Source organism: Polyergus mexicanus, unplaced genomic scaffold (genome assembly GCF_030449975.1).
Source record: "Polyergus mexicanus isolate NDT 795.1 unplaced genomic scaffold, iyPolMexi1.0 SCAF_7, whole genome shotgun sequence".
NCBI lineage: Eukaryota > Metazoa > Arthropoda > Insecta > Hymenoptera > Formicidae > Polyergus > Polyergus mexicanus.
Window position 1 is genome coordinate 1,115,939 of NW_027223327.1, and position 13,810 is coordinate 1,129,748.

A 13,810-nucleotide genomic window follows, 5' to 3' on the forward strand; every position below is an offset into this window, starting at 1 on the left:
GAGAGAGAGAGAATGTATGGTATCATCGCCTCTGGAAAATCTGACTGTAACGGATAACGCGTGACTCTTTACTACACGATTTCGCCGCATGTTCCACTTTCGAAGCTTGCTACAAAGTTAGACTCGCTTAGCTCGGTTGAAGTTTTCGCAAAGTAATATTATGTGTGTGTGTGTGTGTGTGTGTGTGTGTGTGTGCGTGATGTGTATGCTTTTTAGACGTCGACGAATGCGCGGCTGATATCTGCAAGGGCAAGAAATGCATCAACATGCCGGGCGGTTATCGTTGCGAGTGCGAGGCAGGATATCGATTCCAGGACGATACTTGTGTAGGTTGGTGTGCGAAAACGTTTTGCGAGAAAAAAAAAACAAAAAAAAAACGACGTCGCTTAATCGTATTGAGCTGAGTTTACTTTTGCACAGACATCGACGAGTGCATCGAAAGGGCACCTTGCAACGAGAAATGCATCAATACACCCGGTTCGTATTATTGCACGTGCCCTCCTGGATTTCAACTGCGGGAAGACGAATGCGTAGGTAAGTTATAAAGCATTGTAAAATATGCTAGTATTGCCTATAACAAAGAATCAAAATCAAGTCAATCCATAAGTTTTATATATAGTTTTATTAAAAAGCTTGTTTGTCGTACAATATATTATGTATGTGTATATATGAGAGAATCGCAATAAAAAAAAAATTAATAAAATGATAAATATCATAATTTATTTCTTTTTAAAATTCTTAAAGATACTTATGGATTGATTTGATAATATCTAGCTTTTCGATTCCAGTCTTCGTTTTCCATATAATTGTGTGACTTTTTATAACATAATGATTTCGTAAATTTGACATTAGATATCGACGAATGCGAATGGCATCGCGACGGATGCGATCAAGAGTGCGTTAATACCGTGGGATCTTTTATTTGCGCTTGCCGAGCTGGATACGCGTTAATTTCGAGGTAAGACCTAAGCGCGAATGTTACTACAACGACAAGAAACTAGGAGATGAAGATTTCTCTTTTCCCTTTTGATAAATCTCTCATCTGTGGGTTTGAATAAACAGGGGGCAATGTCAAGATGTGAACGAATGTCTAAACCGAAACGGCGGTTGCACAGACGAGTGTGTCAATACCGTTGGAAGTTACTACTGCACTTGCAATGTGGATTTAGTGTTGGCACCCGACGAGAGAACTTGCGTCTCACCAACATCGAAATGTCACGCTATAGAGCCACCTTTACACGGAGAGGTGCGAATTATCGTGCGATACCGTAAACTATGTTAGGTGCAAAACTCGAGCGAATTAAGAAAAATATGTCTAAAATATATCTTGAAATATTTCTTATTTCTTTGTTTATATGATTATTAAATTTCAATATAAATTTCTACAACATAATGCGTTTTAATTTGTACTGGTTGGATTTTTAAATTTTATTAACACGTAGGTTTATAAGAATCGCGAAAACTCGTAGAATCGAAAATTATTAAGAGAACGATATACATCGCCGACAGAAATCATCTTAAATATTTTTAAAATGAAATATCTTCTCTCTCAAAATTCAATATTATCCAACAAATACTTTCTCTAAAATCGAACAGATTAGATGTCCCGGCCATCCTTCCGGAGCATCCGTCTATCCGCAGGGCGCCAAGTGTCACGTTCGATGTCGGGGAGGATTCCGACTGGAAGGACCGCACACGAGACACTGCGTTAGCGAGGGTCGATGGAACGGGAAAGAGCCTATCTGTCTGCGTGAAGTTGTGACAGACTCCCTTTATAATCCAAGTAACTCAGTCTGTCTCAGTTCTTACCGAGAAAAAACGCTGCGGGCGTCGTCCGTCTCCGTCGTAACTTTGCGCGAAATTATATCGAGATGTTCGCTCGATAAAATTTTTACCAAGCTAACTGCTACGTTAAGAGGCGATACTTTAAATACGGATCGTTATTCTCACTTTATCGTTATATGATCTTTTGGCTCGTATTTTTGTTCTAAAATTATTTAAAATTTATCTTCGCTTCGAGATAAGCAAAATTTTACTCGTAAGACGCGCTTGCAACATTTTCTCTGAGACTTGAATGTCGTTCTTTTTTTTTTTTTTTTTTTTTAAGGGAAGAAAACGTTAGCGGAAGAACGCGAGTAAGACGCGTTTATGTACTTTCAATTGATTTTCTCTTAAGGTTGTTCTTTCCGATAAATGCAAGGGAAGCATGTTCGAAGGATGCGCGATCGAACGTAAAATATCGCCAGTTCGGACCAGAGTAATTTAACGGCGAAAATTCTCGGACGCGTTAAATTAGTCATGCTCCACTCGGAAACAGCTTTTAATATTACAAAGTTCCTGTGTAGAGGCTGCCTGCTAACGAGATCATACGTTAACGCCGTCCCTTAACGAGCTTACTCCGGGTCGGCGACTTTTTATGTTCCGCTCTTTTCCTCCCCGTTCCTTCCATCCGCTTTGCCCGCTTTTTCATGCCCGCTCGCATTTTCGCGGTTCTTCTTCGCGGCGCTAATTGTTTCGCTTAATGGAAAGGAGATTTTGATTCTACCTTTTTACCGCGCCATTTCAGATTTTTCCGAACATCTCTCGCTAACGTGCGGAAATCAACTTTTAAAACAAAGTATTTAAATGGAATCTTTCTAAAAAGCGACGTTCTCTCTTTCTCTCTCTCTCTCTCTCTTTCATTTCCATCTTTTATCACAAACACTCACATTTATGGAATATAAAAAATGTCTCAGAAAAATTCATAAACTTGATTCAATTATTCGATGTTTTAATAAAAAGAAAAGGTAAGGTCAATTTAAAATCGATCAACAAGTTATCTATCGTGAAGAAGAAATAAGGCTCATCGGGAGTCTGTATATTTAACGCTATTGTTGCATTATCGTATACGATGTAAAACAAAAATAAGGGCGTAACAAAGTTTGCACACGCGATGGGATATTTCTCGGCGCGTTAAAGTAAGCGCCTCTTATAAGAACGCGACGCGATAACGTGGGAAATGCGCGCCAACGTGTAATCACGATACGGGAATTGGGCTATCGATTTCGGAAACTTAACAATAGTCGACTTTATCGCCGTAGACATGCCACGACCGTTCGTGACCTGCCCCCAGGACATGGATGTCGAACTGCCGGCTAGGCAAAACACTATACGGGTAACTTTCCCACAACCGAAGTCCAACATGAACTGGTGGAGGTAAGAAATACGTTACAATTATACATAACGAAGCGTATAATTATATGTATAAATACTAACTATATACGTATAATGGGGCAACGTTTGAGTGCTGAGTCAAATAAATTTATCATACAATAGTTTACTCATAATACTCGATAATATAATATTTCTTGCCTGTAGATTTATTTAATTCGAATTATGTTTATTTTATATATAATTCGTTTATATAAATGCGGAAAATAAATACATATTTAATATTTCCTCTGTGCATCTATCTCTCTGTTTTTCTTCATTAATATAAACGAGATAATATTATTTAAATATTAAACGACGCAAGCGCATCACATTTACGTTGACCTCTTATTTCGTTTTTTTTTCTCTCTTTCTCTCTCTCTCTCTCTCTCTTTAGATACGTACACGCCTCACCTCCGTGGGCAAAGCAATTGCAAGCGGAACTCCTGGCGGGTACGACGATCGTTACCTTTACGGCGTGGTCGCCAGTCTCTAATTATACCAGCACCTGTAGAATTGTGATAAGAGTACGCGGTAAGTCTCGTGTGTAAGAAGGAAACAGGAATAAAATCCGCTCGAGATCTCTCGCAAGCTCCTTTTTCTTATGCCGAGTATCGCTGCGGCGATAGCGGTGGCCGTGCATTTATAAATAAATGAGCATATCAGTGTACGCCGGACGGCGATAAAATATAGTAATAACGTCGCTAGAAAGTAGCAGAATTCTATTAAAATATACAAGTAAGAAGAGAAGAGTATGATTTAATTTGAAAAAGACGCGAGATATTGATCTTGTTCTAATTCCCGATATATTTCTCGAAAGTTAAAATGAATAAATATAAAAATAAAGAAAGGAATGGAAAATTCGATAGCTCCAAAGTCAATCTTTGATTTTGTCGATTATTAATTCAGGATCCCGAGAAGAGCGCTCTCTTTTATCGATACTCTTTTTTCCCAGTAAATTCATCAATTTTTTTTTCAAAAAAAAAAAGTAACTTTCCCCCCATCAAGCGAGAGGGGAGGGAAGGGGGACCACAATTGATCGGAGGACGGGAATCAGTCGGCACTCGTCGAATCGACGCGGTAAACTTTAGTTTCCGCGGCAAAGTGCATTCCCGTCTCGTCCCGTTTAATTACTCATTCGGAAAGTTCGTGAAACTCGCTTTAAGCAAGTTCCTTCCGCAACGCAGCGGCTGGAAGAAGGAGAGCACCCGCGCATCGCCCGTAGTCGATATGCGATTACGCAGAATAAACTCGCGTCGATCGGACAAACTCGTGGAAATTATGCGGCAGCTTCGAAACTCTTAATGGCTAAATAACCGCTTTACGTCCTCGTCTCAATATTTTCGCTTTTAATCGATTACGCTTCATTCTGTATGATTCTCTAATTTCTCTCCATTTCCGAGTCAAAATTTTCCTTCCACTTGTGGATCTCAATTTTCAATTTATTTTAAGCACAGAGGTCACATCGCTAAACTTTTAAACCTATTTAACATAGGCTTTTGTCAGGAGCTCCCATTTAAATCTTCAAGTGAAAAACTGTTCGTTTATTATTTGAGGCACAAAGTAGAAACTAAATTCCTATGTAAATTAAGCTCATCAAAATCCTTTAAAATCTATAAATGTAAGAGAAATGAGGTTGAAAATAGGAAGAAAATTTCGACTTGGGCTTCTATGCGAAATAAAGGGTAATGATCCTTGAGAAGAATGTTCGATTATCCGGAAACGCTGTGATAATTTTTCAGATACGGAAAATCCCAAGGTTGCAATGTGCCCCACGTCCTTCGAAGTCAGATTGAGTCCGGGAGAACGAAACCGTTTGATATTCTGGCAAGAACCGACGTTCACCGACAATGTCGCAGTCGAGCACGTTTATAAGACGAGGGTACGTGGCACGTGTATTCTTATCCTATATCACTGTCAATCTTCAAATTCGCTCAATTTCTTTCTAATTCGCAAATCCGAGTGTATCGTAGGCAAAAGTTTTTACTTTTCCTTCGCGTCGTCATTGATCTCGAAATTAATTGAAAGTTTGCCGGTGTCGACAATCAAGCATATTAATATCGAACAAAGATATTCCGTCCATTAATTATCCATTCATAATTCGAGACTCGCGAAAGGACTATAAGATGATGCAGCGAGAGATATCTGCGAATTTCTTCGTAGGAAAAAGTACCGGACCGGACGATTAATCATTGTCGGGCCAACGCCCCTCCAATGTCTTCCTCTTACTTTTCTGGCGTTTTGCCGTGAAAAAGGTTGTACGTGTACTTTATTAACGTAATAACAGGGATTACCCTGTCTGTGCGCGATAACCAGCGCGCACGGATAATTGGTGGCTTTGCACTCCCTCGATAGCGTCGGTTATAAACGGTCCTGAACATTATGCAACCTGTGACAGTTAATCTGATTAGGCAAATCGAAACGAGAATCGTGCGAGTAAGTAGATTCGCTTCGCGAATCGTATAAAGAGAGAAAAGAAAAATGAGAATCTCCATCCATAACGCGATTCATTTTTGGTGAAACGCGATGAGGCAAGATCGGTCTATGCACCTTTCGCGTATAGCCAGAAGTAGGGATGTTCGATTCCGATTCGATTCTTTAAAAGATCGATTTTTTTAGTCAAAAAATCGATTTTTTGAATCGATTCTTTGCTACACGATTTTTTTGCGAATCGATTCTTTACCCTAAGAATCGAAGAACTGATTCTATTTTTAAAGATGCTTCGAAGTATTTCTAGCGTGTTCCCGACCGCAGCCTATGTCTACACTCTTTACAATCTATATAGTCTAAGAGCCAATTTCACAATTTTAACAGATTCCAGGAACCAACATTCGCCCGATCATCTACAACAACTATTATTTTTAAATTCACTGTCCATTAAAGATCGGCAATTAAAAAATGAATAAGTAATTTGGTACTAAAAACAAAGCAGTATATAAAAGTATATAAAAGAAATGTATGTAAAAAGTATGTGAAATAAACATATATTTTTTGTAAATACTTTTTTAATAATATAAAATTTTTCAAAAATTTAAAGCTTAATTGTTTAATTAATTATTTCCTTTATTAATTTAAGTTTTAAAAATTAAAAAACTAATTAAAATTTAAAATTAATTAATTCAATTAAAAAATTTTTATGGTCACAATTAGCTAAAATTAATTAATTAATTAGATTTATGTATGTTTCAATTATATATAAATAATTTTGTACGATTTTTTAGATCGATTCTTGCAAAATCGATTCTTTGATTCCGATTTTTTAAGAGAATCGATTTTCATGATTCGATTCAGAATCGATTCAAGAATCGAGTCTTTTAAGAGAATCGAACATCCTTAGCCAGAAGACATTTTCCTGGAAGGAAATTTGCATGAAATCGCGCGAAAAGTTAATTATCGTATATATCTCGCATAGGGTCCCGGACACGTGATGTATCCCGGCGTTCACGGCGTGCGCTACGTCGCCTCGGATGCAGCCGGAAATCGAGCCGAATGCCATTTCTCCATACACGTGAGAGGTAAATTTACGCTATTGTGCCCTTTCCCGTCTATCCCGGCGAGAGATGGAATAAAGGTTTCGCGGCGAAACGCGACACTTTCGATTCTTTTCGAATAATAAAATAGCGCATTTTTCTCTTTCGTATAAATATAATTAATTGTTGGGTGGAGAAAAAAAAAGTAAACAAACAATATTGATCAAATATCGTATTCTTGCAGAATCCGTGGAGGATCATAATTCTGAAGTGAGTATAAAAAACACTTTTTTTTTTTTTAATCCGATCTCTCGTTTCTCCCCCCAAAAATATCGCCTTTCGCATATTAATAAATTTATACGCGCGCGAGTGCGGCCAGTGACAAGACAGATTAACTGAAATGGCTTTTACCTAACGAAAATATCGAGAGGAGACATCAATAAAATTTTATGGCGGTAAGCGTTTAAAGCGAAACGGTTTTGTCTCGGCCGAGAGAGAGAGAGAGAGAGAGCGAGCCCCTTTCAAGGATATAGTCGTAGATTAAAGCGTGAGAGAAATTCATGTGCGAGACCGCGGCTCAATGCACTTATCTCCTCGTTTAGCCGAGATTCTACAGAAGAAAGATGCTGATGTGTCCCGGCAGACCGCCGCAGCCCGTGCCGAGCTCCTCTTACAGCGTAAGTAGACGTAAAAGAGGTTTCTTCATGATTACGTAAGGGGACCAGTGGTGGTGGGGGTAGGGGATAGGAGGAAGGTGGATAAAAATTTCGGCTATCCTAATACCCGAATTTGCAGTGGCAAATACCGAGCGGTTGTTACCTGAGATACACCAGAATCTTCTCGGGGGCTTATCAGCGGTATCCGGAACGTTGGCTGAACGGTTATCAGGATGCTGGCGCTTCTTATCGCGAACTTGCGCCCATCCAGCAGACACAGAGTCGCCCAGACATCATCGCGCCGTACAACGATGATAATCGTAAGTTATAATCTAGAGATAATGTCTTTCTTTCTATCGAATTAAACACTTTTATTAATGCGAATAGATATCGGAATAAATTTTCAATAATTCAATATCCTACGGAGAAAGAGAGAGAGAGAGAGAACGTTTTTTTTTTTTTTTTTAAACAACAGAAGACTTTTTTTTTAAATAAGAATATATGTAAAAATGCGGTTTGCCACTGTCAAGATAGATTGGAATCCGATTTTTTTTTTTTTTTTTTTTAAGTCATGACATTAAATATTATAATAATAACACGCAGCGTTCGGTTTTTGCGACATATAGCGCGCTAATGTTACATGCCTCGACTCTGTTATCATTCGTGTGACATCAATTGTTCGGTGATGCATCAATCGTTTCATAAAAAATAATCGATCGATAAAAATTAAAATATTTTTATAATTCAATATTCCGTATATGTACCATATATGTATTGTATATGTTATATACACGTAAAATATTTCGGCAACGAATTATCAATAACATATTCGGCCTTGGCGGCGTATAACGCTATTGTTTGTATATATATCGTTACAGTTTGATCAGTTGTACGTCGACATTTGAACAGTAATGTAGTAGTATGCGAGACGCTCCGTTAAATTCCTTTTCTAAACGCGATCGCGACAAATATCGGGAAATGTGAACAGTGAGCAGCGTGAGCATATTTATATATATAAAATATATATAATAGATTTTATCTCTCGAATTATATCATATAATAGAAAGAAATAAAGTATGCGCGCAGAGCACGCTTTATAATGCTCTAACATATATAAAAATATGGATCGATAATTTGTCGATAATTTTAATAAGTAATTCGAATGCAGCCACGGGAGAAGAGAATCGAAAAAAAAAAAAGACAAACCGTAATCGAGAGCATCAGCGATCGCTCGATTATAGCAGACACTGCTGTTGGCAGCAGGCAGCAGACCGCGGGCTTCGAAGGCTGCATCGATCGCCTGAATTTACAGCCCCGCGATCTAAAGACGATCGGGAAGACGAAAGGGTGAAACGTGAAGCGCGAGACGACAAGAGTACGATTTGTGATACGATCGACGTGATCGAAAAGCAAGCGATCGGAATGTTGAACGTGCTCGCGCCAGGGAAACTCGTCTTAACCCTGCAATCGACGCCACCCTTCATCGTCGAAAGTGCCCTCGCTTTAGCCCTGACGATCCTGTTAGCGGCGCCGCTGATCGTGAGCGTTTACATCTTGCTGGTACGTGGCCTCCACGTGATAAATTATCTCGCTCGAATAGATAGCCGAGCATGAGAAATGTGGTAGTGAAAGACGAGTACACGAGTATTGGGATACCGTATGAATAAAAAAAAATGTCGCGATAAACGAAATAATATTTTTATTTATGTTTTTCTCGGCGTGTTTTTCTCTCTCGGCGGGGCAAAAGCCAAGAGAGCGCGTTCGCCCAGTTTTTATTCGTACACGAGACAACGACACGCGTTACCGACGTGCCATTATCTCGCGAAATGTTCGGGAACGCGCTTTGAAACGGCCGGGTATCGATAACTCGCGTACCCTCGCGCGTTTCCGCGGATGTTTGAGCGGAAGCACCGCTGGACTGTAAATTTTCCAATTTCTTTCGCGGCGAAACCGCGATATAACGCTGTTTGTTACACAATAGCGGTACCACGGTACCGCGATTCCATTCAAGGCGATATATCAAGATCGAATAGCTGTAACGGCGTGTATACTATTCGATTGGAAACGAGAGAAAATTTTCTCTCGCATGATCTACGTCTCTTTTATAGAAGTGTACGCGCATTAATTATGGAGAAGATTCAAAGACAAATTCAAAGAAATTAAAGTGTAACTCGCGGAAAAAAATTTCTTCTCTCTTCATACCGAGCGATTTGATTTTTCTACGTAATTCCGATACGTTTTAATAACGTATTACGTTATTATTACGTACAGGAGCCATTGAAAGCCTTCGATGGAAAAACTATTTGGTCCTCTCGACGTCGTCGTCGCCATCATAATCGGCTCGCTCGATCGTTAGTGATGCATTATCCGACCCGGATGACGACCGATTCCACTTCAAGTTCTAGTCCGCATCTGGAATCGACTCGCAAGATGAATTCCACGTCGGTTTTACAAAGCAGCGACGGTACGTCAAAGATTTCGAGTCGAATCGGGGATCAGATCGGAGATCGTGGATCGAAGAAACGTTCGTCGTTGAATCGTCCTTCGTCCTTGGCGAAGCATCCGATAATCGACATATCGAACATCGATTATAAAGCCTACCGTCATAAGCTCATCGAGGCTACTCTGAGGAAGCGATACGATGACTCCCAACCGCCCGGCGACGTCGTCTTGAATTCGCTGCATCTGAATTCGGCCGATTCGGCGATCGGGGTGCGACTCAATGATCGATACGATCACAGCCTTTTCGATTTCGTCGAGGAATATTATGATATCACCGAGGCAACGAGCCGGAAGAACGCCGAACGTCTTCATCCAATGGATCATTTTTTAAGCAAAGGCGTAAGAAGACCGAGGACCACCGAAAAGGAAACGGAAACGATTCCCGACGAGAGTATCGAATATCAATCTTACGCTCGCGAAGATAACAGGAATTATTTTCCGGAAAATGACAATAGCAACTTTGCGAAATTGTCCGGTATGGATAATAACGGGAATCTATACGTTCATTCGCTACCGCGAAGCATTTCGCTCGAGGATAACGTTTCTACGATTAGTAGGAGCGACTTAAACTCGAAATTTCAAGTATCGAGAAGAGAGACGATTCCGCCGCAATCATATGAACGCACCGATAAAGCGAGATCCGGAGATAGCGTGGAAAATAACAACTGTCCACGATTCGCCGATTCCGGCACGAGGAAGGAATCGTCGTGGAGGACGAGGGACCGACCGGCGAGTGCCGGAAACGCCTCGATGTCACCGAAGGGCTGCGCGTTATCTCGAGCTGTCACATTGCCGATGGGGCAGAAAAGAGCGACGAAATCACCGAGGCTTGAGACGAGCGCGACGAACCGTTCGCGCGACTTGAAGAAAAACTTGGAAGATTATCCCGCTGTCACCGGGTTTCCATCGTTGAACAAACGTCACGTAGAAGAGGGAAAATGGAGTTTTATCTCGGCGAGCTCCAGCGTTGTCAGCATCTGCAGCGATTCCAGTAGCAAGCGCCGATGCGACCAAGTGTCGCGCCGTTGGCGCGAATCATCGATCAGCCCCAGGAGTCGCGCGTCCTCGCATCCCCCTTGGATGTCGGGAAATTTCCGCGGAACCTCCTTCAACAGAAAATACGGAAATATTACGAAGAATCCCGCGAAACGTACGAGACCGGTGACGTCGACGCGCGATAACGGCTTGTCGCGGAAGCCTGCCGTTTCAAGCCGAGAAGATCGTTGGAAAGGATCCGATGTAAGCCGTAATCCGGAGTCGCCCAGGCGAAGAGCGGCGAGTTTTATCGCGACAGGGGAAAAGGAATTTATCGGCACGTCGATCGAGCAGGGTCGAGAACATCTTACGACGTCGCCGCGATGTCAACGGCAGGACAAATTGAAGGATGTCGGAAGTGTCGCGCAAGTGAAAAATAACGAGCGAACTTTGAAGACTCCCGACTCGACCGGGGAAGGAATATCCCCGATTACTCGCGATGTCTCGTCGTCTTTATCGTCGAGATCTCGGATACAAGTTTATCCAACGTCCCGAATCGCCGTCTCTTCCGCCCGCGCACCTTCAAGCGTCGCAGCTTCCCGAACTCGGACGACGATGGAGCCGAGATTAACGAGTCGACGAGATAACGGAAACGAACATACGTTTCCGAGATGTTGCAAGTCGCCGAACGTTGGGCAAGATCAGTGGCAGAGGTCGGCGAAATTAAATCGCGACGAAAGACGACGGTTAAGAAGCGCGGAGAATTCATCCAAAGGCGCGTCGCTAAGCCCAAAGATTGAATTATCCGACGAAGTGTTAAACCCCGCCGACGATATCGATAAATCCGCGATCCCCAATGGCGAGAAACTCGGGGAGCGAGTTTTAACCCGGATCGATCCTCCTCGGGGGAATGTAGGGGCGGCGGATGAGGGCGATGGAACACGACTAGTCTCGAATACCAAAGCGGCGATCGGGAAGGATATAAAATCTAATAACATTAACGGCGTTACTCGGTCAAAAGTTCCGAAAATTATGCAGGATCTGCTAATCGGCGTACTCGCAGACGCGAACGATCACCCTGAAAGCGACGAATCCTCGCATCCGGCACGAAGAGATGCAAATTCCGAGACGAAAAGCGGATTAAACGGCGCGAAATTGAATACCCGATCAAACGACGTGGTCGACAAAATGAAACGCGATGAATCTTTCGCTTCGAAGGCGTCGTCGGTCTTGCGGGAAAGCGGCATCGTCGACGACGAGACGAAAACGCGTGAGCGAGATATTGTAGGGAAAATCAATTGGGACGAAAAATTGCAACTTCCGCGACGCGATTCGAAAATGGATCTCGTGATGAATTCGGGTTTAAAGAGGTATATCAAGATGCTGAAACAGAATCTCCTGAATGACGACGATAACAATAGAGAGGACGCCTTATCGTTGGTATCTTTGAGCCTTTCCGACGCCGTTCTGTCGGAACAGAAAACGTCCTTGTCACCCGAGGAAACTCAAGAGCTACAAAATGTCTTGAATAAGATCGAGAGAAATCCTGAATTATTGCGCGACAAGTCCTTTACGAATATGGAAAATGTCGTGTAAAAATATTACATTGATATTTTATCGACGCAACATTTACATCGTCTTTTTGAATGTAATTATTATAAACCTTGTTATACAAAACGATTTGCAGTTTGTTAGGCGCTAAGCCAAGCGTAACGAGTTTCAAATGTAAACTCGTTTAAATTGCTAGTAGGAATAATTAAAACAAAACACAAAGAGCGAAATAATTGGCGAGCAAACAAATAGAATCGTGATCGATGTTTATATTTCCCCCGGCATTATTATCTTTCAAATCGTATATATATTGCGCTAACAAATATTACATTATATATACTATCCAGAATAATAATATGAGATTCGTTCTCCATATAGCGTAAAATTTAAATCCTGAAAATCATTAAATATTAATCGTATGATATAAGAAATTAATATTTTCGCATCTGTGTGAATAACATTCTTGCATAATTCAATTTTTCTATTAATTATCTTTTCAATATTGCAGTAAATTATTGCTGTTTCAATTTATAATTGAAATATTTACTAATTTAAAAAATTGGATTAGTCGCTCTTTTATTTTCACTTTTTTTTCTATTACTCTGCGTGTATAACTGTAACACCAAGTATAATCTCAGTGATCATTCAATAGAGCAATTTACAACGAGAGCTAACATCTGGCTAAGTGCTGTTGACGAACCACAAAGTAGTTAATGAACGTCTCAAATAGCCGTCTCTCTCTCTCTCTCTCTCTCTCTCTCTCTCTCTCTCTTCCCGCAAAATGTTGCCGCATGATTTACATACGCTGGACGGTTTGCAACGCAATCTCTTAAGCGAGTTAGCGCCACCGCTTATTAATGAGACATAAAAAGGAAAGAGGACAACGACAATGTGTTGACCGAAAGTGTTTCCCTCGATGACGACAGTCACTTACCGAAGATGAAACCAGGTTGCCCCGTCATCTTCGCGTGAAATATGTTTTCGCGCTATTCTAACTATAATAATGTAACGACGTAATAACGATGATGACGATCGGAAAATAGAGTCCTGTCGTTTCTAAAGAACGGACATTTCTAAATTTATTTATTGAATCTTTATTCGTGGAAAAAAAAAATGTGTCACTTATAAACTTAAAGTTCTACCTGCGTTTTATCCATGAAGAAAATTTAGTATTGGAAGAGCCGCTATATCAATGACGTTGTCAAAGGCTGCATGGGATCATCGCTATAATGTACTTTCATTCCCCCCTTCCGTACCCTTTCATGCATCGGGCTTTCGGTGTACCTAATCAATCTTAGTAATCTGACGTACATTGACTTCGTATGATTAACGACGGTATTTGAACGGTTTTTGTTTGCCACTTGAACTCCCTTGTTCACCCGCCGCTCATTTCGCGACGACTCCATCTAAAAGCATCTAGAAGAGCATTCCTTAGCGCCGACTATCTGACCTATTTACTCGAAGATC

At 41.0% G+C, this 13,810-nt stretch overlaps 1 protein-coding gene across 1 annotated transcript in view; it reads left to right on the plus strand.

Annotated features, from left to right (window-relative positions):
• The window catches only part of LOC138935123 (fibrillin-2), a 33,741-nt gene that overhangs the window by 18,533 nt on the left and 1,398 nt on the right, over positions 1 to 13,810 (plus strand). Inside the window, exons 10-21 of the mRNA XM_070299537.1 lie at positions 217 to 330; positions 421 to 534; positions 853 to 958; positions 1,063 to 1,246; positions 1,597 to 1,783; positions 3,081 to 3,195; positions 3,587 to 3,723; positions 4,932 to 5,071; positions 6,602 to 6,704; positions 6,904 to 6,929; positions 7,262 to 7,336; positions 7,455 to 7,635. Coding sequence (XP_070155638.1) covers positions 217 to 330; positions 421 to 534; positions 853 to 958; positions 1,063 to 1,246; positions 1,597 to 1,783; positions 3,081 to 3,195; positions 3,587 to 3,723; positions 4,932 to 5,071; positions 6,602 to 6,704; positions 6,904 to 6,929; positions 7,262 to 7,336; positions 7,455 to 7,635 — 1,482 coding nt within the window. The remainder of the gene's footprint in view (positions 1 to 216; positions 331 to 420; positions 535 to 852; positions 959 to 1,062; positions 1,247 to 1,596; positions 1,784 to 3,080; positions 3,196 to 3,586; positions 3,724 to 4,931; positions 5,072 to 6,601; positions 6,705 to 6,903; positions 6,930 to 7,261; positions 7,337 to 7,454; positions 7,636 to 13,810) is intronic.